The sequence below is a fragment of the Solanum pennellii genome, chromosome 2 (assembly GCF_001406875.1).
Source record: "Solanum pennellii chromosome 2, SPENNV200".
NCBI lineage: Eukaryota > Viridiplantae > Streptophyta > Magnoliopsida > Solanales > Solanaceae > Solanum > Solanum pennellii.
The window spans coordinates 53,474,175-53,499,960 of record NC_028638.1 but is presented as its reverse complement, the minus strand read 5'-3'; the positions used below and the strand labels follow the sequence as shown (position 1 = coordinate 53,499,960).

The window sequence follows — 25,786 nt, the reverse complement described above, 5'->3', positions numbered from 1 at the left end:
GTTCTACGGGAAAAGGATTGTGTTCACGACGAATCATATTGTGACACGTGGTAAAATTAAAATTAAAAAATACTTGTTATAATATGTCTTTGTGGAATTGGGATGGTGACACGTGGTAAAATTAAGATCGAGAAAATACTTGTTATAATTTGTGCTTTTGTGGAATTGGGAAGGATCATTCGTTGAAGCGATTTAATGTTTATTTGTGATTGGACAACTAATGGGACCTTTTTCGGGAGAGCCCACCTTAGAATTGGACATGCTTATGACATCTTTTGCGGAGATCAACCATTAATCTTGAGTCTTATACTGACCTATCCCAATCATCTTCAAGTGAAGTATCAAAACTTGCTACTAATTAGTTTTTTTGGTGTTAATCAATAGTTATTTAACGTTCAAGTGAAGTTCAATTTAACGTTAAAGAAAATTTGACTTTTTGTGATGTATATAAAAAATATTTCAAAGAACTTCAGAAAGCTACAAAGTCTTTGTGTCTTCTAAGCTTAGAATATTCACGAAAAAAAAAAAAAAACTTTCGACCTTCTCCTTAGTTGTATTTATCTATTTTACTTCATGATATATATTCTTGTATTAACCCTATGCCTTGGTCTTTTAGCATATCTTTTGGTTTTCCATTATCTCGTTGCTGAATTCTGAACCTTCTTGTATAGCTCTATTCGAAGAGTATCAATGACTACTTTTTGTCCTAAAAACCAAATATTTGAAACAATTTAAATATACACTATTTATAAATTTCAAGAATTTTTTAAAATACAGTAGAAGAATACACTAAACTAGTCTGGTAATATAACCAAGTTATAGCTACAAAGTCATTTAAAAACTAAACCCTATATACACAATGAAAATTCCGTACAACTCACAAAAATCTTAAAACCTCATTATTCAAATATTTTTTTTCACTTTGAAAATAAAAATTATTTTTTTCATATACTCACAATTTTCACGACCAAATATTTCTGAAATTCGTCCCTTTTCTTCGATGATCTCATAAATACAAGAAAGTACATCCTAATGTGTTGCCAAACCTGTTACTAACTTAGTTCTGAAAACAGGCTTCCTACTACAGATAGGTTGTCTAAATGGAGATTGTATTCACATACAATCATTCTATGTGAATACATTGTATAAATTCTGTCAAACACACTCGAAAAATAGAGAACATCTCTATCTTCTGTAATTTTGACTTGGATCAATAGACCAAGTTTTATTGCTAACACATGTTTGCAGCACTTAGATTGAGCAATCAACAACTCCAAAAGTAAGTCTCAAAGTGCTTAACTAAACAGAATATTATATGCTAAATGCATTCATGCTCTGTGGATGGAGAGAAACCAGACAACATTTGAAGCCCACTGTGATTACATAGCATTTATGGAGGCTGATGGCATTCTCCAACAAATTCATTCAACATTGACTATTTGCCCTCTGTTGAAGGTGTGTCGTCTATCGAGTACACAGCTCAAACAAATGAATGGATTAGGTCAAACTTATGAAAATGAAAAAAATAAAATTGTACAGGTTATAAGTTTCATCTGCTAGGCTTCACTCTAGATTTTCATGTAAGATGGCACAGGCATGGCTTAGGTCAATTTTGGGACAAGAGATTTTTCAACTATTATTACAACTCATACAAACTTGAGGAAACAGACACCAGTGATATAAGTTACGAGCCTAGTGTTACTTTGAGCAGACTTGCGCGCGCATTGACTATTTCATCGAGTACAATTTAAGAGGATGAGAAGAAATTGAAACACACAATAACAATTACAAAATTATGCAGAACCATAAATCTTGATTTTAGAAAATTGGGTACAACTATCTAACAGCTGAATTCTCTTACAAAAACAAAAAAAAAAAAACTTAAGAGTAATTTTTCCCAGTTCAAAAAAAAAAAGGAATAAGAATGAACATTTACCACAAATTGATTTAAGCAATAGAGACTTTAGCACCAGCTTCTTCAAGCTGTTTCTTAGCATCTTCAGCCTCATCCTTGGAAACACCCTCCTTAAATTTCTTAGGCAATCCTTCAATCAATTCCTTAGCCTCTTTCAATGCCAAACTTGTTAAAGCCCTAACAGCCTTAATAGTAGCAATTCTAGCATTACTCGGCACTTCATCGATGACTACGTCAAATTCCGTCTTCTCTTCAACCACAGCTGGAGCGTCTGCGGCTGCCCCACCAGGAGCTGCGACAACGGCAGCAGGAGCGAAGGATGCGGCTGAAACACCAAGCTTATCCTGAAGGTACTCAACCAGTTTCTGGGCGTCAGCTAGGGTTAAAGTGGAGATTTCATCCCCGAGCTGGACTACCTTCTCCGGTGCTTCGACGGCGGCGAGAGGGCGGACAAAAGTGGCTCGGCGGTGGTGGAGTTTGGGAGTGAGAATGGGGAGTTGTAGGGTTTTGGTGGGGAAAGAAATTGAAGCGTGCGTGGAGGGGGAAATGTGAGAAGGTGAACGAAGGGCAATAGTGGATAATGTGGAAGCCATTGTAGCAGAGCAAAGAGAAATTGAGGAGAGGAAATGAAAGAGGGAGCAAGAAAAAATAGGATAAGGGGAATGAACATTGTGTTGATAAGGTTATATATAGGATCTCATTTTTTTATTTTGTATTTTAATCCATTTATTATTGAAATTTTATTGGAGAAAAAAGAAATTTAGTGAGGGCCGATAGACTTATTTTTAACGAGCTAAATTAAACTAAAATGATAAAAAAAAATAAAAATAAGTCAAACTAAACACCAATTCAAACAGGCTCTTCATAGGTTTTTACTTTTTAGAGATATAAACTGAGCTAAACTAAAATAATTTAATATTTATAATAACCACTAATATTACTATTCGCTGTAGTAATAATTTCTTTAAAATATCCAACATTGGGAAGCTCTACAAGAATGTGAATTTGAGAGATATTCTCTTTCTTATTTACCTGTTTTAAAAAAAATTATTAGTTTATATTACTCCTTCCGTTTCAAAAAAGATGATATAATATGATTTGGAATAAAATTTAAAAAAAAGAAAAGAAGATTTTTTAATTTTGTGGTCTAAATTAAAGTTATGTAAATGTGTTAAAGTGTTTTAATTTTGTGATCGACATGCCACGTGAAAAGTTAAAATTAAATTATTGCCAAAAAAAAAGATGTCAATCTTTTTAAAATAAACTAAAAAGAAAATAAGAACATTCTTTTTTTAAACGGATTGAGTAATAACTAAGACTTTTCATTTAATATTATTTGATTAACGAAAAATACTCAAAAATACTCTTAAACTATTTGAAATAGCTCATATATATATTTAAACTATATTTCGGCTTAAAAACTACCCTTTCAGTCATACTATTGAGTTAAAAATACCTTTCTTGTTAACTGAAATTGTTAAATGTCATGTGAATGTTACGTGACATGCGCGTAAGCATGAGCCATGTCAAATAGTTTAGGGGTATTTTTAAGCCTTTTCCGTTTGATTTATTAAGTTTGATTTATTAATTCCTCGGAACTTCTAATAATAACAATTAAATTATTATTTTTTTAGTATAGTTATTTTAGTTTAGTTAGAGTTTCGAAGTATCATTATTTTGGTTTAGATATATATATTTTTTCCTACGTAAAATTCTCTTAAATTTTAGTGGTTCCTGAATATAAAAAAAGAGCGGGGCATTCCGAGAATCGAACTCGGGACCTCTCGCACCCAAAGCGAGAATCATACCACTAGACCAAATGCCCTGCTTTGAAATTCGTGTACTCATATTGCTATACTGTAAAACCTTCATGATTTCCTAATGAAAGGAGTATGAAAAATCTTCTTGGAGCAAATGAGATATATTCCCATCCTTAAACTATCATCTTTACTAGAGAAAAAGAACCATCTTGCAGATAGTATTGTAAATATACCAAGTTCCAACATGATTAGAATTGAAATGGTCAATTGGTCACAGGTTCAAGTGCTATTCACTTCAAACTAGAATTTTCCTTTTCAAGTATGAGATTTAGCATTCAAAATGCCTGCCTGACGTTGAAACAAAAAATGCATGAATTCACTACTTTCTTCACAGACATTTTGAAGCTGCGTTTTTCTCCTATTACAGATACCAGTGTTAAAACATAAGCATTATGGACATGAGAGAGCATTATGGGGATACTGATATATCCCCTAAAAGACAACACAAATTTGTAAGCCATTTTCAGGCTAAGTATTCCGAATTAAGTAAAAGCTAAAATCATACAACACAACTAGAATTGATGTGTAAAGGGGAAATGCTTCTTCAACAATATAGTATGCAAAAGCATCAATTGATGCAGCCAAGCATGTACAAGACTGGAATCTGACAACAACAGCCTCTGATGGCTGTGCTTAACGACTCAATGTCAATGCGAAATCCATAGCCCTCAATTGCTGGTTTAAGCCCTGTGATCTTTGCACCATAGCAGAGTACAGAGAGGTAACATGGTTCAACAGTTGATTGCATTTCAGTTATCAGCTTATTTTCATGGCCAAAATGAGATAACCTAACTCATATTATACAGTGGAGTTGCATATTGTTGAGATTGCCCAACATAAGAACCAATAATTTTTGGATCGATCCCAATTAGTTATATCACTCTCATTATTAACATTCAACAGAGGTGTGCGACAGTAGGCTCAAGCTAAGATTATGACTGCTCGCCTGCCTGATTGTGAGACCAAGTCATCAAACAACAAACACACTAACAATTTAAAACTAGAACAATCACAAATCATAAGCAAAGACGACTGAAAAAACTTGATTTGAGAAAATTGAGTACAAGTATATCTAACAACTGAATTCTCTTGCGAAAACACAACTAAGAACGAACATTTACCACAAATTTGTTTAAGCAATAGAAACTTTAGCACCAGCTTCTTCAAGTTGTTTCTTAGCATCTTCAGCCTCATCCTTGGAAACACCCTCCTTAAATTTCTTAGGCAATCCTTCAATCAATTCCTTAGCCTCTTTCAAAGCCAAACTTGTTAAAGCCCTAACAGCCTTAATAGTCGCAATTCTAGCATTACTCGGCACTTCATCGATGACTACATCAAATTCCGTCTTCTCCTCAACCACAGCTGGAGCATCTGCGGCTGCTCCACCAGGGGCAGCGACGACGGCAGCGGGAGCGAAGGATGCGGCTGAAACTCCAAGCTTATCCTGAAGGTACTCGACGAGTTTCTGGGCATCAGCGAGGGTTAAGTTGGAGATTTCATCTCCGAGCTGGACTACCTTCTCCGGTGCTTCGACGGCGGCGAGAGGGCGGACGAGAGTTGCTCGGCGGTGGTACAGTTTGGGAGTGCGAATGGGAAGTTCTAGGGTTTTGGTGGGGAAGGAAATTGAAGCGTGCGTGGAGATTGCGGTTGCTGGAGAAATAGGAGAGGGAGAACGAAGGGTAATTGTGGATAATGTGGAAGCCATTGTAGCTGAACTAAAGAGAAATTGAGAGAGTGAAAGAGGGAGATTACAAAAATTTAGGATAAGGGGATTGAAAAATTGTGTTGATAAGGTCATATATAGTTCCCTGTTTTTTTTTTCTTTTCTCACTTCTGGTTAATTTATTATTGAATAAATTTAAATCTTTCAAAAGCAATTAAATCTATATTTTGGGTTCTCATATCGCTAATAATATATTTTAGATTATATAAACCTTACTAATACTGCTACGATACTAATATTGATTAAAAAAATAGCGGGGCATTCCGAGAATCGAACTCGGGACCTCTCGCACCCAAAGCGAGAATCATACCACTAGACCAAATGCCCTGCTTTGAAATTCATGTACTCTCAAGTCTCAACGTTATGAAAATTAGAAAGGTAATAAATAAATATGTCATTTAATTTAGCTGTAGTAGACATGTATGCACTTTAACTTTAAGTATGCATAAATTGACACTCAAACTTATATAAATTTATATTGAACCTAGTGACGTGACAGTTATTTAAACTGTAACTAACTTATGTAGAATTAGTTAGATAGGTAGTAACATCAATGAGCGAGGAAAGAATGTATGAGCCTTCGGTTAGAGTTAGCAGTGTAAATATATATATAGCATTGTATCATTTTCGGTGTTATTTTGTATGATTCTGTGGAATAAGATTCTCCCTATTTTTCTTCCTTCTGTAAATTGCTTTCTTCTCCATTTTAGTTCATGCTACCTTTAGCTCAGCCCTAAATCCATGGCATAGATTCATGGTGGCTGCATTTCACAACTTAAACAAATAGAGACATGTGTTTTATGTATATAATGCACAAAAGACATGAATTGTCACATAAAATATCATATTAGACATACATGTATAGTTGTTCAACTTATACAAGTCTAAATTGCAACCAAAGTAGAAAATCAAACATATCTGCTAAAACCAAATTAATTAACACATTTATATATTATGTTTAAATTAAAATGGTGACACATAAACGCTGTTTCTCTTCGAACTTGAATGTACCATTTTGGAGTCGTTTAATTGATGGGTTGAGGATAATAATCTCATATATTAAGCTCCAATTTTTCAAGAGCATCCACCAATAGCATTGATTTTCTTCCTTTTCATTTTAAGGTTCCTCCAATTAATATCTACTGTCAAAACATAAGCAATTTGAACATAAAGAGAGCATGCTGAGGGATTGAGGATAATGTGTATTGATATATACTGTAAAGACAGAATACATGTTTGTAAGATTGAAGCCATTTACAGGCCAAGTATTTCAAATTCTCTAAGCTAAAATCATACAACACAGCAGGAATAGACGTGTAAAAATCTTCCGTGGCGAAATGCTTCTTGAACAAGACATTTACCACCTTCTACGCCTCCTACCATACCAGTATGCAAAGGCAGCAATTGAAGCAGCCAAAATGACTCCAGCAGTTGCATGCCAAACATGTAAAGGTTTCTCTGTTACAAAAGTGGAACCCGAACTACTGCTGACGACAACAGCCTCCGATGAATCTGGTTTATCACTCAATGTCAATGCAAATCCTAAACCCTGTGTTTCGAGATCAGACAAGTCCTCAATTGCTGGTTTGAGCCTTGTGATCTTTGCAATAGCCTCATACTCCTCTTTGGTTCCACCCTCTAGAAAAGACCCAACGACGTGACCTTTGTTCACCCAATATGCACCAAAGCTATTCCCCAAGAAATCCCCAAAATGGACTACATCACCAGTACTGTCACCATAGAACTGCCAAGAGAGTGTGAAGACTCTGGAGTAGAAGAATGGCAAGTAGTCAAACTCTGTTGTTTTCTCTGGTTCCATGATTGCAGCAACTGCATGCCTTGCTGACTTCCTTGCAGAATCAACGTGTTCAAGTCTCCGCGTCTCACCGAAAATTTTGACAGGAAAAGTTGCAACATCCCCAACAGCATAGACTGAGCTGTTGCTTGACTGCATTTGGCCATTGACTTTTATCCCTCCTTTCTCAAGAGTAAGTTGCCCTTCAAAGAGGCTGGTATTTGGTCGAATTCCAATGCCTACGATGACCATGTCAGCAGGTAGCTTGGTTCCATCTCTCAAATTCACTGCAGTCATCTACATAAAAGGTCCCCGCGTTCAAGCATCATGTCCATTATAACTTCAGTGATATATAAAATTGTGAAATGATGATTAATGTTAGTTCCGGCTTAACAAAGTGACTTGTTAAACGGAGTTCAAGAATATTCACTCTTTCAGTAAAAGTTAACCTTTTCTTATTCAAATAAAAAAGGATAACAAAATAGAAGCTGTTTTCAGAAACTAATAAACTGAGTTTGCATTAACAAAGTACCTAGTGAAATTGAGGTTGGAAATGTTCAAGAAGAGGTAAATGAAAAAGCAGTTCAAACAAACACGTCTGCGAAAAGCTTTCAAAGAAAACACCACCTAAGTGAAGCAAGCAACAGGCTTTACCTTATCATTGGAGTCGAAATCAAATGATGTCAAGACCGTGCCTTTCACAAACTTAACTCCTTTTGACCGGTAAAATTCTTCGTAGAAACTTGCAATTTTAGGAGTAAATAGGCGGGCCACTAACAACAAAAGAAAAGGCAAGAAAATTAAATGCTTTATGAAAACATTAGAAAAAACAACAGTTTGTTTTCTGATGAACTTAAGATAGAACAGCAATGGTTGCACATTTATGGTTTATATCTGTAAGTAACTCTTGGACTTTGGGTTTTGAGAATTAAGAAACAAATCAGTTTTTCTCATACATAAGCTTTCAATCAGTGATTTCATATTTTGAGGAAATATGTGGGCAGAAGTCCCACATTCTGATCAATTTTCATATCTTTATAGCATTTGTTGATTACTGAGATCACTGTTTTCTGTACTAATAGCATGGTTTGGAGAGTAAGGCATGTGCTAGATTTCAGATTGTGGTTTGTATTTTCTGGATAAAACGCAACTACTAAAGTTATACTAATACATAATTCTCTAGAGAGTAGAAAACACGGTTTTTACTTCTGATATATCACAAGCAATCTAAAGAAACTCGAGTAAGAAACAGAAAAGAAAGTTCTCCAACTTCACAAAAGAATATAATTTACAAGCAACCTAAAGAAACTCGAGTTAAAAAAAGAAACGAATGTTTTCCATCTTCACAAAAGAATACTTACTACAGTGTGCTTCTGGAAAGACCATGGTGACATTTATTTTGCCAATCACCAAAGAAGCAGCACATTCCATTCCTATGTAGCCACCACCAATTACAACAGCATTGCCACCACCGCTAGATTGCATCACATTAACCAGCCTGTTTGCATCAGCCAAATCCCGTAAATAACATACACTCTCAGCATCTGAGCCACTCACTCCAAACTCTTCAAGCTTCAAAGCCTAACAAAACATGCCAACCAAAAGTCAGAGACTTCATAAATTTCAATTTCATTGTTCACTAGGAAGCTTGGTCTTTGAGATTGAACTTAGTCCACACCAAATAAAGCTTTTGGCATGAACCCTCAGAGCGCACTCATTAATTTAACTCTGTTTCAAAATTCTAGTACTGAACTAAATGAACTCTACTCATCTGAATGTCCATGAATCCTAACATCTATGCTAACAAGCTTGACACCTAGTTTCTGCAGGATACATATCAAAATGATTGTATGGGCAATTTTTATGCTACTAATTCTTAACATTATTTTCACGGTCCCTATGGAGAGGAACCAAGAAATATAACAGATATAAACAAACTATAAAAATCACATGCACAATAGTGTGAAGAAGCTAAGGTATTGTGAAACAACAGAATTTTCATTTTCTTTCCTAGCTGGTACAGCAGAATTGTATTTCAGTATCCACTGACTTCTCTGGGAAATCACTTAAAGGAAGTATCTAGACCTTATTAACGGAGACAGATCCAGGAGGGCTGCACCTATAAGGTTCTCAAGAACCAGCAACATACCCACTGTAATCCCACAAGTGGGGTCCGGGGAGGGTAGGTTATACGCATACTTTACCCCTACCTCGTAAAGATAAAGAGGCAGGGGTAAGATTTGCATACACTCTACCCTCTCAAGACCCCACTTATAAAATTACATTGCTAAGAACCTTTAGGGTAGAACGCATAAGGGTTCTTAGCATTGAACTCATTATATTTTTGAAGTTACGGGTTCACATCTACAATTTGTTGCAAATGACTTTATGTTCTACATCAAAAGTACTGGATCCGAACCCAGTAACTTGAAGTTGCATTTGCCCCTGCTTATTCATTCCATCAGAAGAGGACACTACTCTAATGTCTTGATGCATAAAAAATGCAACAAAATATGGTGCTACAGCAGAAGAGCCCGAAGATAAATTAGATACCCGAGCACCAGTTGCCACTATGAGAATCTTGTAGGTTATGGTTTCACCCGTTGCGGTCAACAATGTCTTCCTTCTCACATCAGCTGATTTTACACGAGTTCCAAGGACCAGCTCAATGCCTAAAGGCAATAGAACAATCAATGACTTATCAATTTCCTTGGAAAGATATTAAATACCTCATTCTTTTGCACTAAAAAGTAACCAAAAAAAAGAAATAGCTCAACATAATAACATATTCTGATCACTGATGCCATATACCAGCAGCATTTTTTTGTTGCCGTTCCCAGCTAGTGCATTCCATGAAAAGAGATCAATTCCAAAACCTTATGATGTCTATGGCTATTGAAGCTTCATTTTAAGTGATTTAAAAACCAGTATTGCTGCAGCTAATTACAGCCCAAGAAAAGCATAGATCTCACTCTCAAAATCTTTTCCCCTGATTCTAATCTTCCAAAATGTTGGCTAAACATGAAACGTAAGCAGATATTAAATATCAGGAAATAGTTCATGGTCTTCCTATATAACAAGGTTTCTACTACATCAAGCAAAGATGACCTTCTGAATGAAAAGGTTAATCCTTTTTCTTCTTTTATGAAACAACTATCCTCTCAATAGGTAGTCATACAAAAGGTGAGACAAACATCAAACTTGACCCTGAAGACATCCATATGTGATGAATTAACTAATTGGAACAGTCCAGTTAATCTCTTAATTTGTAATCCTTCAGACATTTTTTAAATGAGGTGTATGGGCATGTCGTCAAGTATATGTGATTACTTCTGGATTTTCTAATTCCTTAAGCAAATGCCAACAACAAAATGATGCTGCAACATTAACTACAATAGAATAACACATAGTGTGATTCTAATTTTTATAGCTCTACCTCTATGCAAGTAATTCAATAACATTTATACGTTCAAGGCAGTCAGTAACTGCAATGCTCACTTTGGACAATTCTAAATATATCTATGACAACCATAAATAAAAATTGATGCATTACAATGACGCCTGCTAAAATATTTAAAGCCAATGGAAGCAAAAGATATTTAAAATTTACCGTTTTCCTTGTACCACTTCGGCGTCAACCTTTCCTCATTTGAACCAACACAACAATGAAAAGCAGGCAGACGTGCAGGATCTGCATAGAATAAAATCTCAAAAGGTTAAAAAAGAATGAACATAGGAGAGAAAAGAAGAAACAATTCATCCAGATAACTTTTGTTAAGTGACTGTAACTATAGCCAGGGATTATTCCACCATTAATGCGTGTAGGATATTTCCCCAAAATTGCAGTGCACAACAAAACTTATCTTTAAATCTAAAGAAAGCATTAACATCCACTTGGAAGATGTCTAAGACAAAAATCTGAACAGGGGTGAGGTGACTGGGAGATACCTTCTGGTAGTAAATAACCCTTGCTTAATGCAGGTCGTTCATAAGGAGCAACCTGAAAAGAACAGCAGAAGTTTAGAAGATGAGGTAGGAAACTTCAGGAAGCTCCAACAAGAGAGAGCCATCATGTGTTACCCATCCATTGAATGATTGTCTCCATAAGGAAGCATCTGATGAATTTTGGTCTTCCTTTGTTAATGACATTAGTTTTAACTCGAGGAAGGTAAAAGCTCAAGATAGATAAAAGGGGCAGATTACTCGAAGCTGTGATCTTTATTATTTCTAATGACATTAAATTGGATCAGAGTAAATAAATTGATAAGTTTATGCATCTTTTGCCTCCTAGAAAATGAATGTGGAGAGGGAGGAACAGTAAAAAGAAACAACCATTCCAGCAGCACTTCACAAGTAGGCGGTATGCACTAAAAACTCAATATCAGATCTACAGATTGTTAGCATTTCTATCATGTGACATTGTTATTGGAATCAGAACAGATTTTTGGGATTCATCCTACCAATTCAAGTATCACTACGTTCCTCCTAAAACTATGTAGAAGCTACAGTTTCAATGTGATTAAAAATTTAACTTTATTCTAGACTCGAAAAGTCATCACAAAACCCCAAATTCAGCTCAGATAAGAAGAAAACCAACTCAAATTGGATTACACGCATAAGAATTCACAAAATTGAACATTTACAACGTTTTATAATAAATAACACAGATAAAGAAAGAACAAGAAGAAGATAAAAACATCAAAAGAACCCATAAATTAATGCTGAAACTGAGCTCGAAGAAGGAAAAAAAAGTAAGGAATCAAGTAATATTTACAGGTTCTTCAGAGATGATGCATAGTTCGCCATGAGAGACACCTCGTTTAACAAATTCATGAGCTGCATAACCAGCAGCAACTCCTCCTCCCAATATTACATACACAAAGGCCCTACCCATTTCCACTTTCCCCAAAATTCTAAGGACCAAAAATCCCAAATTTAATATCTTATTCTTACCCTTTTCAAATTAAATTTGATTACGGATCATACAATTAACGTGCGGCTGTACCAATTTCAACCACTTCTTTTACCAGTTTGCCCTTAAATCCTTCCATTTCTAGTTTGAACTTATGAACCTTTATATTTAGAAAATATTCTCTTTTAGTCCTGCTTTTGCATGTTTATTATTTTTGCTTCTACATATTCAAAAACTTTTTTTTGAAAAAAACACTTATAAAAATTTGACGTGCGTTATTAGTTTAATTTTTTGAATTGTTGATAATTTTAAAAAGTGTTTATTTATTTGATTAATTGAATCTAAATATATTTGAATCCTGCAACATGAGTGAAATACATTTTTAAATTTTCTTCAAGTTTAAGAGTGTTTTAAACACTTCTTTCAGTTTTTTATTAAGAGATTGAAACAATTAATTTTATTATGTAGCAGCAGATTAGGCATATCTAAATTTAGTTAATCAAATAGAAAAGTATATTTTAAGAAATGTGAATAGCATGAAAAACAAAATTACTAGTAATATATTATTTTTAATACTTTTCTCAAAACTTAACGGAATATTAATTATTAGATCATTTATTTTTATGTACTATTACTTAATATTTGAATTGTAAAGACAAAATAATATACGACCATTATCTATGTAGATCAAAATATGCATTTTCATGATTTCAAGATTAAATTATGTTTCGCAAAGTTCACAAAGGACCAAAATGAAATTCAATTAATAATAATTTGTTGAAGGATTAGAAGGGAAATTACTTCTTTATTGAAAAATACTAGTAGGTAGAGGGACCCACTGAAAGGAGAGAAAGCAGTATTATTGATACACGTGGAGTAGGATATGATCTTTTGCATAGGGATGTGTGATAGACGGTCAATGATCAAGTTGACTGACGTGGCTGTTTCTGGAAATATCATATTACAGGTTTCTTTTTTCTTTTTCTTTTTTGCCCCTTTTGAGAGAAAAATAAAAAGGATAATATACAATTGATATCTCTAACACATATAATATTAAGGAAATTCCATATAAAATAAATTGAATTTAATAAGTTTCTTTTTAACTATGGTTTGCCTATTTATGCTTGGTCGTTATAATTTTGTTTGTTATGTGTATTCTTTATATAACTCGTTTGTCAATATATAAATAATATAATTTTGTTTGTATATTTTGTTTATGAAATATAAAAACAAGAAAAGAATATATAAAATAAGTATTTATACATTTAGAATTTTCTTTATAACTTATACGGATCAAATGAATTAACAAATGTATCAACAAGATAATAATTATGAATTTATACAATTAGCAACCAAATTATACAAAATTTAAAATTTGCATGAATATGATTATATATTAAAAGCGGTTAGTAATTTCTTCATTATAGCTATGTAAAATAGTTAATTAGTACATATTTATTTAATCGCGTAATTTTCACTTTTAACTCAAAACTCTAATCTAGCAAACTCGTAACTAAAATTGCAGCTTTACCCTTATTTGTGTATAGTGTGAAACGAGTTTAAGAGAATGTGTTAAACATTTTTCATCGTTCTACAAGAGATTGATTATTGTTAAAGAATGATAAAAGTCTCACATTAATAACAAAATAAATATATTCTTTATAAGACTTGGACAATCCTCGTTTCTTTAAATTAACTTTGAGATATGATTAGGCTTAAATTAACTTTTTTGTGTTAGCTGTTGACCCCCAACGGGTGGGGTGGGGTGGGGTGGGGGGAAAAATTATACATCATGAAACCAGCCTAATTATAAAGTAAATTATTGTGTGAGTTTAAATATTTTCCTAAGTCAAGAACAACCACTACACATACATGCCATTTGATATTTGGTTATAAACTTACAATTATAAAGATATTAATTATATATAGTTATTGATTATTTTCATTTTATCCTATTAAGATATTATATTAGTTCTATCATAATTTATATTCATGTATTATTTGTGAGTTACTAAATTACTTTACATGAATAACCTAATATTTTCTTACTATATAAAAATAAATATTCCTTACATTCGTTTTAACTTGTCACAGTTGAATTTAACATATCTTTTAAGGTATAACAATTGACATACTATTTTACTATTAATTTTAAATGTAACAATTAAAAATAAAAAATTACTCAGAGAATAATTAACAAGAAAAAATAAACCGGAGTATACAACTAAGTTGCCTTCTTACTGGCCACACCAAATGACCCATAATAATTAATATAGATGACTAAAATTTCAGCAATTTGCTCAATTTTCCAGTCTTTCCATTTATTTTTCCATTACTTGTTTGGAAAAAGTCTTTAGTAGGTCTACTATCTACAATGCTTGACCGGAAAATTAGTAAACTTAGGTTCCCAGAATTTGCTTCTAAATCTAGTGCTTCTTCTCTATATAAGAAGCAATTGTTTGATTATGTTATCCATATTAATTCTCCATTTGAAACTTTCTTGTTATATGTTACTTACATTTTCATAATGTCTCTTCTTTTTCTCTTCACTAAGAGTTTCTCTATTGTACCTATGGTTGCATTGTTTATACTGTTAATGTGTGGCCTCCAAATAACAGGTCTCTCGAAATATTTTTTGTGTCTCAATTTATTTGAAAATTTTGAAAAAACATTTAGATTCATTCTATTCTTTGTGAATGTTTTTTATATATATATATATATATATATATATATATATTTAGAGTTAAAGCAATATATCGTTCATATAAATAATTTTTATATTATCATGTCAAATATTAACTTATTATATCGTGTAACGAATCTTAGTTTTTAGATTTCAGATCCCATATCTTCAGAATGTTTAGTTGTAGACATCTTTTTAATGATCTAAAAATATTATGTCTTTTAACTTATACATCAATAATGTTTTAGCACTACTCTCTCCGTCCTATTTTATATGACACCTTTTTATTTTGCATTTGCATTAAGAAATGATATAACTTTACCTTTCTATCCTTATTTAATGTTTTCATAAGTCAACTTTATAATAAATGATGAATATATTTTCAAGATTAATTAACTACTCTATCAAGGATATAATAGGCAATATATGATTATAGAACGGCATGACATATAAAACGCGACGGAGGGAGCATTTAATTTTTAAGTTAAAGTCAATTTAAAATGAGATTTGAAATTTTAAAAATGATTGTCTGAACCTAGATAATGAAGATAGAAATTCCTTACGTTGCCGATGTACATATATATATAAGTTGAAGTCATTTTTATCTATTCATGTCACATCTAGTACAAATTAATTATAAGTTGAGATTTAATTTGGATCTCTTTTTTTTTTTGCTAAATTATTGTTTCAAATATTGCAGGAGTATACTCTGTTGGGGTATGTTATGGAAGAATGGCTGATAATTTGCCATCAGAATATGATGTTGTAAATCATTGTCATGCCAATGGTATCAATAAAATAAGAATTTATTATCCAGACACAAATGTTTATAATGCTCTAAGGGGAAGTAACATTGAAGTCCTTGTTGATGTCCCAAATGAACATGTCAAAACACTAGCACAAGATCCAAATCAAGCAAGAAATTGGGTAAACAATAACATAAAAGCCTATTTCCCTAGTGTTAAATTCAGGTATATCGCGGTTGGAAATGAAATCAGCCCAATAAAGAATGTAGAACTTGCTCCATTTGTTGGTCCTGCTATTGAAAATGTTCATAACGCGATAGTAGAGGCAGGATTGCAAGATCAAATTAAAGTCTCAACCGCGACATATTCAGCCTTGTTAACAAATACATGGCCTCCACAAAACAGTATGTTTAATCCTGATTGGAGAGGTTTCACTGATCCAATATAGAGACAACAATTTGCCATTGCTAGTAAATATTTACCCGTATTTCAGTTACATTTATAATACGAAAGATATACCGCTATCCTATGCTCTGTTTACAGATTCAGGAACAAACTCAGCTGGTTACCAAAATCTTTTTGACGCGTTAGTCGATAGTATGTACTACGCTCTGGAGAAATCTGGTGCACCTAATGTGGAAATTGTTGTTTCGGAAACAGGTTGGCCTTCTTATGGACACCCTGCTGCAACTACTGATAATGCGCGGACTTATTACACGAATGTGATTAATCATGTTGGAAATGGCACTCCAAAGAAGCCTGGAAGGGAAATAGAGACTTTTTTGTTTGCAATGTTTGATGAAAGAGGAAAAGGAGGGGATGAAACGGAGAGACATTTTGGACTGTTTTACCCTGACAGGAACTCAAAATATGATCAGTTGAACTTTTGATAATTAAGGCCTAAGGGGATTTATGTTGCTATAATATCAACATCTTTTTAATTACATAATAAGGAATAATGGTTTTTCAATTTGCTAGTAAAGATGTTTGTTGTAAGCTTTTAAGCTACAAAAACATTTTATCATCTTGTTGAATCTATGTTTATGTTCGTGTCTAAGTTTGTAATCTCATAATAATATACTTATTGATGTTTTGTCTATCGAAGAAAAATTAGGGTCTGCCTTCTTTATATATTTTTCATGTTCTATTGTTAAGGAAAAAAAGTCACAAACAAAGTCTTAAAGACTCTTAAAATTTCTTTCTGAACTAGACATGATCGAATCAAAGCCCGTACCAACTGAAACGATTCGATAATTTTCTATTTCTGTCCCGTTACATATACGTGGGCCCTATTATCGTCCTCAACCAACTGGCACCTCCCAGTTCCGCTACCAGACTTCAACAGTGATGAATTTTTTTAAAAATTTAAGTTTCTCATTTCAAGTAACTATGTTCCAATTTAGTGAAGATGTTTGCAGGTTTATTATAAAATAATAAAGCTAAGAAAAATAGTACTACCTCCGTTCCTTATTAAGTTAATTTTTTAGACATTTTTTATTTTTCAAATTAACTTAATTGTTAAGTTTTCAAAACTACTTTTCGAATGTTTTTTTCCAATATTACCCTTTCTTAGTTAGTATTGGAATTAATGATTAATTATATTTTTTACTTATTTTGATAATAAATTTGACAATAGTTAATAAGGATTAAAATGAAAAACTAAGTTTAATTTATATCTTAATTTATTTTTCTTATCTCAAAAATTAACTTAATATGGAATGGAGAGAGTATTATAGAGAAAGATAGAGAATAGAGATAAAAGATGATTTCATAGGGAAAATAATGAAAATTCTCGTTTTATAGGGACAAAATTAACATGGTTTCGAAGTAAGAACGTAACTTGTGGGATTTAATGATGTGAAAATTAGTAGAAATTATTTGTCTCGAGAGCAAAAATTAAAGATTTTAGTATAAAATAAGACAAAAGTGGAAATGGCTTACGGATGGTTAGTAGGCGGCCCAAAATTAGTAGGCCCATGGAGCTATCGGCCCACGTACAAATTAGATGAGCACAATCATATACAAAAGTACACTTTTTTAATATTTAATTCAATCTACTCTCTAATCTAATAATATTAGTAAAATGTTATGAAATTTCTAAAAATATTTAGCCTTTATCTAAAACATGTCGAAAAATCAAAAAGTGAATTCACATCAAAAATGATATGTATAATGGTCTTAGCACTTTAAATTTAGTCATTATTTCTTATTAGTTTTGTACACTCATAATGAATAAATCTTTATACGAATGGTAAATTATAACATGTTATTTATATATTATAATTTATCTTTCAACTTTTTGAAACTTTTGGAATGGTGAAAATTACCATGGCCAACCCAACATGTGATATAATTCACGTGGGGAGTTTATCTTTTAAAGTTTTTTGAACTCCTTTTGCTTATTACTTTATTACTTCATAATTTATACCCTCGACAAACATGTGATGAAAAATAATGGGCGGACCAAAATTGTGGGGAATATATTTCGTATCACCTTCGTTCTATTAAAGCCCACAACAATATTCCACTTACGTGAATTTGTAACGTAACAAAATAAGTTCGATAATAATTTTTAATTTTTGCCTTCTCGAATTTGTAATATAATAAATTTTATGTTGTGTAACGTATTTTAGTGTCACTGAACTTATGTCTTGTGATATAACTTGGGCCACTAAACTTTTGTCCTGGGTAGTATTAGAGTTGGATTTTTTTTTTTCAAGTTTTCGTGTTTGGAATAATTTGGCTTGTTTTACGATATAACTTATCAATGAAACTGAATTTATGCCCGAGGGATAACTTATATCGCGCGACTTATGCCTGGACATAATATACTTCAACTAAATTTATGTCTTGTAAAAAAAAAAAATTTATCTTTGCGATATTTTTTGTTTTTGCTACGGACATTTTCAACTATTTATTTTCTACTTGAAGTGTCTGGGATAAAAAATAAATAAATTAAAGACCAACAATTTTGAAGACAAAAATAAAAAATTAAATGAAATGGGCGCATTTCTGCGAAAGCAGTCCTATCAAAATTCGTGATTTTTGTCATTCAATATTTTATTTATTGAGTTCTAATTAATCATTTATAGATACTTAAAAAGAAATTAATATGTATATAAAATTTAAGTAATTATGTTCTGCCTAACCTCCATTGTGTGGCTCCACCGCGCATCCACTTCTTGCGTTTGTGTGTTATCTGTTTTGCAAGTTTTTCTTCTTAAGAGAAAACAAAGTTTTTTTTTTCACTTTTTACTATTCCACGAACGGTATTAGGGAGTGTATACTGTATAATTAGATAGTGGAAACAAGTGTCGATTTGCACTTGTGGATCAAAGTGTTGGGAATTAAACAGAATTAAACACAACACACACAAATAATCTAGAGAAAAGAGAAACGGAACACAAACGGGACACACAAGAATTTAACGTGGTTCGGTTTCCCTACTCCACGACTGTAACAGGAGGATTTTATTTCACTTGTGCTACCTTTGGAATTACAAATACAAGGATCATATTTATAGGAAAACCAAATGGTTAACCTAGGGTTTCAGTAATGGGTCGGGCCGGCTCACAAGCCTCCACAAAGCCCAACAATCTCCCACTTGGAGGCTTGAAGAATTTCAACTGTCATCCACTTAGAACACTTGTATGTCTAGTAATCTTTTTCAACTCTCTCCTGCTACAGCGGCCTTCTCATCAGTCAACTGAAAGGCCCGTTGAAGCTCCCCGAAGCTTCAACACATCAGTCACGGCTGAAACTGCCCTTGACTCGTCCTCGGTCCCTACCGGCTCCCACTTGAGACACGAACTGCCGGATCCTAGAACTCCCTGAGAACAAACACTCTCCATACTCAGCAAGAAATTTTCTGGAGACGTATCAACAGCTGGAATACTGGTTCTCTTGACCCACTGTCTTCTAGGAGCCTTGGCTGAAGCACGGCCGGTGCTCCCACTGCCACAAACGCCTCTGACTGGTCTTCCTGAACCTTTCCTTGCTCGTTCATCCTGAATCTGACCTGTGGCTCTGGGTTTCTTTCTTGCAAAGACAACCTTCTTCTGCCCACGAGATTCTGTGAACCGGACTTTGTTTTTCTTCTGAACTGGGACGGTCACTCCCTCAGACGGTAATCCGACAATATACAACGATCCTCTTTTTGTTCCACGAGCCATGACAAGATTGCCCCTCACGACCTTCCACTGCCCATTTCCGAACTTCACATGATGTCCCTGTTCATCCAACTGCCTAACAGAAATCAAACTTTTCGTCAAGCTTGGAACAACTCTGACATCCTTCAAGGTCCAGAAACCGACTGGCGTCTTCAGCACCATGTCACCCATGCCCGTAACATCAAGAGCTCTATCGTCTGCAAGCCTTACCTTTCCAAAGTCTCCAATAACCAGATTCTGCAATGCTTCACTGCTGTGGGTAGCGTGAAAAGAAGCACCAGAATCCATGACCCAGGAATCCACATTGCTCTCCGCGCAACAGATAAACAAATCCTCGTTGACGCTGTCTTCTGCAATGTTGACTTGTTTGTCTTTCTGGCATTGATTCCTGAAATGCCCCACCTCCTTGCAGTTCCAACATGTTACACCTGAGCCATCCCGAGCCTTTGACTGACTCCTTCTTCGGTTCCTGCTCCCACTACCTCTGTTATTTCCTCTGCCTCTGACGACGTTTAGCATATCACCTGATGATTCTCCAGAACTCCTTCTTCTGACATCCTCGCCAAGAACGAGATCACGAATCTTCTCAAAGGTGAATCCATTAGGTCCCACTGAACTGGCAACTGCTGTAACCGTTCCGGACCAACTGTCAGGCAATGATGATAACAGTAGTAAAGCTTGAACTTCATCATCGAACTTAATGCCAACTGACAAAAGTCTGGCTAAGATCGAATTCAATGAGTTGATGTGCTCGGTAACTGAACTGCCTTCCTTCATCTTTGTGTTCACCAACTCTCTAATCAGAAAAATTTTGTTTGCTGCAGATGGCTTCTCGTACATGTTAGACAAGGCTTCCAAGATGCCTTTCGCTGTCTTCTCCTTAAGAATGTTGAACGCAACATTCTTGGTCAACGAGAGTCGGATAACTGACATAGCTTTCCGATCCAAAACTGCCCACTCTGCATCAGACAATTTTCCTTGCTTGTCACCCAACACTACGTCCAAATCTTTCTGAACCAGCAAATCTTCAATCTGCATCTTCCACCAACTGAAATCTGTACCATCGAACTTCTCAATTCGGAACTTCCCATCTTCTGCCATCTCAAAGGACTTCGGCAATTCCCTTAACGGCGTCTACAGACAGCGGGCGGCGATTTGGACGATGCTCACGATCTGGACGCTCGCGGCTGGATCTGAGGCTCCTCGACGCGGCGGCCAACGGAACGGCGCGACGGACAGCACACGGACGACGGCTGTTCGCACCCTGCGCGGTTCTCCTAGCCGGCTGCTGCTTGAGGTTACCCACACGGTAACGGCGGCTACTCCTCCCTGCACACAGTTCTTCACACAAGAACCCTAGGTGACAATTTCTCACAGTTTGTGTTACAATGTTGTTGAAACCTCGCTCTGATACCAATTGTTGGGAATTAAACACACAACACACACAAATAATCTAGAGAAAAGAGAAACGGAACACAAACGGGACACACAAGAATTTAACGTGGTTCGGTTTCCCTACTCCACGACTGTAACAGGAGGATTTTATTTCACTTGTGCTACCTTTGGAATTACAAATACAAGGATCATATTTATAGGAAAACCAAATGGTTAACCTAGGGTTTCAGTAATGGGTCGGGCCGGCTCACAAGCCTCCACAAAGCCCAACACAAAGAAGATCAATAAAATCTCGATTCAGCATAAGCAAGGAATGAGATAGGTCTTACGAATCACGAGGGCTTTTTCCCACTTAATATTCACTCATATATGCGCCAATCCTTAATTCTCAATATATATATATATATATATATATATATATATATATATTACTGATTATTGTTAATTGTTAACAAACAACCAATTCTTGAACATCTAATGACGTTGAATATCCTTGCAAAATAAGTACTCCAAGTATATTGTAAAATTAATAAAGTGCCTAACGGGATGAATATCCTCTCCATTACTTATTTTTTCTATTTTCCCAAGTACATATTTTAATGACGTAATCATGTGCTATAATTTAAAATTAAAGGTGAAAAATTATTTGTTATTCTGCGTAATTGGGCTATTTTAATCCATATATTGTGCGTAAATAAGCTATACTTATGAATAAACATCAAGTATAGTTTTGATAAGTAGGGAAAATGTATTAATTATTATTTCTGTTTATTTTATCTAAAAAAAATATTACAAGATAGAGAATCGAATATTGAGTAATTGATAGAATAAAAAATTTAATTAACTGAGTTATTAAAATCTCGACTAGTTAATACTTATGATGAAGAAAAGGTTGATGTGAAGCATGTGGAGACTTCCTCAAGAGTAATTAAAGAGTTAGGCTCACGTCGAATTTCATACATGCAACGCCATGCACAGAAATAGTTAACTTATTGAAAAGCAAAATTTTAATTTCCTCAAAATAGTTATATTGCCTTTCCACATGTCGATTCCTTATGGATTTAGTTCGGCATAATATATGTTGGGCAGCCGTATATTTATGAGTCATATTGTATTTTATTTTAAAATAATATTATATTTTTATAATAAAAAATAATTTAATTTTAAATTTCTCTCTTTAATTACTTATAGAAAATGATTTATAGTTGTACAAATAATCACTGAGATTTCAGTTGTTTTATTTTGATTATGTTTTTTTAAAAAAAAAATTAAACAGCATCACTTAAATTAACTAAAACAAAGAGATTAAAGTTCGATACTATTTAGCCGGATTATTATATTTTCTCTGTTTCTAGAATCATCTGTCTTCATAAATCATGCATTGCATGCAAGCTAAAGCTTGATACCTTTCTAGAATATTCTATCAAGGAAAAAAAATTATGTACATTCCATTAGTATATATAAGTATAGTTATAAAAGTTTAAACTTGTATTACACAGAGACTGATCACCAAGCAGCATATAGATATGGGAATATAATTGCGAATTTTTAACACTTTACATATAGTAGGCAGCTTAATTAATTAATTGATAATTATTAATTAGTTGTTTGCATCATTAAGCAATTGCATGGACCAAAGGTCCTCCATGCTCCAAATATTTTCATTTGGAAAATTGCCCTGATGATGAAAAGTGGTTCCCATATTATTATTATTATTGTTGTTATTATTTCCAGAGTAAGTTTCCATTGAATCTGCAAGACTAGTAGATGTTTGGCTTGTACTTGCTTGTTGAATATTGTTGTGCTCTGATGATAATCTGTTTATGTTTTCTGCTTGCTTAATGTGCTTTTGAATTCTTGTCCTCCAGAAGTTCTTTATCTCATTATCTGTTCTTCCAGGTAAATGTTTTGCAATTTTCGACCACCTGTATATCATAATAATTAATTTTATTGGAATTTTATGTCTATATTATAACCTTTTAAAAGAATTCATAGTATCCACCTGAAAAAAAATAGGCAATTTACATGCTATATATAACATTTTAATTTAAAATATACTTCTTCCATTTCCGTTACGTTTCTTATTTTTTGTTTTTAGTTTATCACAAGAAGAGTGTTTTTCTTTTTATATTTAATAAGTATTTCAATTCCAATATTTTTCCTGATAAATTTAAGATCATAAAATTTAAAATATACATTATTAATTATATTTAAGATCACAAATTATCTTCTTTTCATTCTTTAACCTTTTTGTATTAGTGAAATTAAGACACTAAATATGAAATGAATGAAAACTACTTATTTCAGATTATATTGAAATTAAACTTTTAAGTCACGTTTAATTTTTGGTAAAAAATCAAGGTTGTATACATGTTCTGTGGCTGATACTTGAAGTCCCACTTCTTGTATACATGCATATTTCAGTTGTATCTACCGATATTTTACATTATCAGCTCAATTTAATTGATTGTAAAAGGTTATTCTTTCTATTTGTGAGTTATTATATCAAACTTAATTTATATATAAATAACTTAAACTATCCTCAAGGGGAAGTGAGTTTAATCAGTTTCAATGTTTTGTTATACAGAGAGGATAAGTGAGAGTTGCTCGAAAGATAATTACCTCTCATTTTCCATCCTAAAATTATGAAAAATATTGGATTATAGGGAGAGGTTTTTGAAAAGAAAAAAGAAGATTTCCCCTTTTAACAGTTAAATACATGCATACCAGCAAATGACTTTCTAATACTTATTGGAAAATTACTTTCTCCGTATCAAACATATAATTTTACTAATTTTTTTCTATTTCAAAAATTATTTTCAATATACACTAAAAACACCTAAGGTACAAGAAGGACAAAAACAATAAGTTATCCGTCTACTTCAATCAAAGCTATTTGCAAGCCTGTGCTTCTTATCATTTTTCATTTGATAGAACCGAGACCCTAATTATTTATTTTTTTAAAATTTATATATATTGATAATATGAAAAAATAAATAATTTTTGTTTTTTACACATGTGTTAAGTGCATATATATTAAGGAGATATTATAACATATTTAAAAAACTCAAAAAGCAAAAGTTCAAAAACTTAAATTCATATGTCATATTCAATGGTAATAATGTAAGGCCAAATTCCTGTCGAACCAAAAGTCCTTGCTTTACTAATTATGGTGGCAGAATGAGGACCTATATTTTTTTTTATTTTACCTATATCTATATGAAGAGAGAATAATAAATTGATAAAATTTATTGTAGGGGTGACATGTTTTAATTTGTACTTTGTGCATGTAAATTAATATGGATAGAATATACTTTACATGATTAAGCTTAAAGATTTTTCGACTGTCAAATCAAAGCCGTAAAACAAAAAAAAAAATTATGCTGGGACAAAAATACTCTATTCGTTTCAATTTTCTTTTTATTTGATTTTGTTTAAATATGTTACTTTAAGAAAAAAAACTTTTGAATCATACGTTATAAACTAAAGACATGTGTAATGTATTAAAATATTGTGATCTTAAAAATGTCATACGAAAATTTAGAATTAAAATTTTGTCAAAAAAATAACAATAACAGGGACTTTTTCAAACAAATTAAAAACGAAAGTAAGATAAAAATGATTGGGGTAATAGAAGATTAGGTCTATTCATTATAAATTTGATATTATGATCGGATTAATTTTTTGAATGGAAAAAACCTAAGGATTTCAACAAACTTTAGGGAAGAAAAGAAGGGAAAATGAGTTAATCCTCAATATAAAAAAACTAATTATGAAGAAGAATATTTTTGACACCCAATAAGAAATCATAAATAAATAAAAAATTCTAACTTTAGGTTACATTAAACACGTTGTAAATTCCCCATCACTCTCATTCATGATGCCAAATCTAGTTCTAAGAGATTTTGGGACAATTCCTCTTTATCCATCCAACACATACAAACACATGGGAGATTATTTTATTTTCCATTTTTTTAAAAATGAAGGAGAAATTTCTACAATTTTCCAAATTTTCTTTTATATAATTTCATCATTTTATTTAATTATCAAAACCCTAGCTATAAAAAAAGAAATCAACTCACCGGTTTCCCCACTTGGCATGTAGTTCCATGATCAACAATTGTTCTTCCGGTGTAATATTTCCCCTCCGAACATCGGGTCGGAGGTAATTAAGCCATCTAAGTCTACAACTTTTGCCAGTACGCTTCAAACCTATCACACACAAAAAAAAGTTAAATATATACAACATAATTAGGCCCAAATCTAAACATGACGATCAAACGAGAGAATTTTATTTATATAGTACCAGCGGATCGAGCGAGGGAATTCCAAACACCTTCACCGTGATTAGCAATGTAATTGATGAGAATTAAATCTTCTTCCATAGTCCAAGGACCTTTCCTAACTTCAACATCTTGAGAATCACATGTTCTTTTATCCATTTTTTTTGATATAATAAAGAAGAGAAGAGGGATGGGATGTGAAGATTTTTTTTTTGATTTTTTTATTTTTTTTGTAGTTGGAGATTTTGACGAGGAACTAATGTTAGTTGGGGCTGATATTTATAGGGGACAACTAAAATGAGATTTTAAAACAGTAATTAAGTATTTAACTTTTAACCTAACTTA

The 25,786-nt window shown here is 33.1% G+C and overlaps 4 protein-coding genes, 2 non-coding genes and 1 pseudogene across 6 annotated transcripts; 1 reads left to right on the top strand and 6 right to left on the bottom strand.

Annotated features, from left to right (window-relative positions):
* Positions 1 to 1,763: 1,763 nt before the first annotated feature.
* LOC107011859 (50S ribosomal protein L12, chloroplastic-like) lies at positions 1,764 to 2,583 on the bottom strand. The gene has a single exon (XM_015211528.2). It carries the CDS (start codon positions 2,506 to 2,508, stop codon positions 1,948 to 1,950), a length of 561 nt encoding a protein of 186 aa, XP_015067014.1. The 5' UTR covers positions 2,509 to 2,583; the 3' UTR covers positions 1,764 to 1,947.
* Positions 2,584 to 3,668: 1,085 nt separating this feature from the next.
* TRNAP-UGG lies at positions 3,669 to 3,740 on the bottom strand. Its single transcript has one exon. It is a non-coding gene; the product is annotated as a tRNA-Pro (tRNA).
* A 968-nt stretch (positions 3,741 to 4,708) lies between these two features.
* On the bottom strand, positions 4,709 to 5,519 carry LOC107011493 (50S ribosomal protein L12, chloroplastic). Its single transcript, XM_015211019.2, has one exon. It carries the CDS (start codon positions 5,438 to 5,440, stop codon positions 4,868 to 4,870), a length of 573 nt encoding a protein of 190 aa, XP_015066505.1. The 5' UTR covers positions 5,441 to 5,519; the 3' UTR covers positions 4,709 to 4,867.
* Positions 5,520 to 5,713: 194 nt separating this feature from the next.
* Positions 5,714 to 5,785, bottom strand: TRNAP-UGG. Its single transcript has one exon. It is a non-coding gene; the product is annotated as a tRNA-Pro (tRNA).
* An 855-nt stretch (positions 5,786 to 6,640) lies between these two features.
* Positions 6,641 to 12,205, bottom strand: LOC107011268 (monodehydroascorbate reductase 4, peroxisomal). Its single transcript, XM_015210683.1, has 7 exons — positions 12,028 to 12,205; positions 11,202 to 11,253; positions 10,864 to 10,944; positions 9,807 to 9,925; positions 8,615 to 8,834; positions 7,908 to 8,026; positions 6,641 to 7,550 (listed from the first exon to the last, which is right to left on the bottom strand). The coding sequence occupies exons 1-7, from the start codon at positions 12,145 to 12,147 to the stop codon at positions 6,816 to 6,818; spliced, it is 1,446 nt and encodes a 481-aa protein (XP_015066169.1). The 5' UTR covers positions 12,148 to 12,205; the 3' UTR covers positions 6,641 to 6,815.
* A 2,457-nt stretch (positions 12,206 to 14,662) lies between these two features.
* Positions 14,663 to 16,704, top strand: LOC107010595 (annotated as a pseudogene).
* Positions 16,705 to 22,581: 5,877 nt separating this feature from the next.
* Positions 22,582 to 25,699, bottom strand: LOC107010635 (myb-related protein 340-like). Its single transcript, XM_015209912.2, has 3 exons — positions 25,465 to 25,699; positions 25,241 to 25,370; positions 22,582 to 23,083 (listed from the first exon to the last, which is right to left on the bottom strand). Exons 1-3 carry the CDS (start codon positions 25,598 to 25,600, stop codon positions 22,759 to 22,761), a joined length of 591 nt encoding a protein of 196 aa, XP_015065398.1. The 5' UTR covers positions 25,601 to 25,699; the 3' UTR covers positions 22,582 to 22,758.
* Positions 25,700 to 25,786: the final 87 nt, after the last annotated feature.

What these genes read in the sequence shown, in the direction of transcription:
- LOC107011493 (XM_015211019.2), bottom strand. Translation starts at nt 5,440, where the DNA reads ATGGCTTCCACATTATCCACAATTACCCTTCGTTCTCCCTCTCCTATT.
- LOC107011859 (XM_015211528.2), bottom strand. Translation starts at nt 2,508, where the DNA reads ATGGCTTCCACATTATCCACTATTGCCCTTCGTTCACCTTCTCACATT.
- LOC107011268 (XM_015210683.1), bottom strand. Translation starts at nt 12,147, where the DNA reads ATGGGTAGGGCCTTTGTGTATGTAATATTGGGAGGAGGAGTTGCTGCT. An exon ending in GGGTTATTTACTACCAGAAG is followed by an intron (nt 10,945 to 11,201) that starts GTATCTCCCAGT and finishes TATTCTATGCAG; the next exon opens with ATCCTGCACGTCTGCCTGCT. An exon ending in GAAGTGGTACAAGGAAAACG is followed by an intron (nt 9,926 to 10,863) that starts GTAAATTTTAAA and finishes TATTGCCTTTAG; the next exon opens with GCATTGAGCTGGTCCTTGGA.
- LOC107010635 (XM_015209912.2), bottom strand. Translation starts at nt 25,600, where the DNA reads ATGGATAAAAGAACATGTGATTCTCAAGATGTTGAAGTTAGGAAAGGT. An exon ending in TTCCCTCGCTCGATCCGCTG is followed by an intron (nt 25,371 to 25,464) that starts GTACTATATAAA and finishes TGTGTGTGATAG; the next exon opens with GTTTGAAGCGTACTGGCAAA. An exon ending in CATGCCAAGTGGGGAAACCG is followed by an intron (nt 23,084 to 25,240) that starts GTGAGTTGATTT and finishes TATGATATACAG; the next exon opens with GTGGTCGAAAATTGCAAAAC.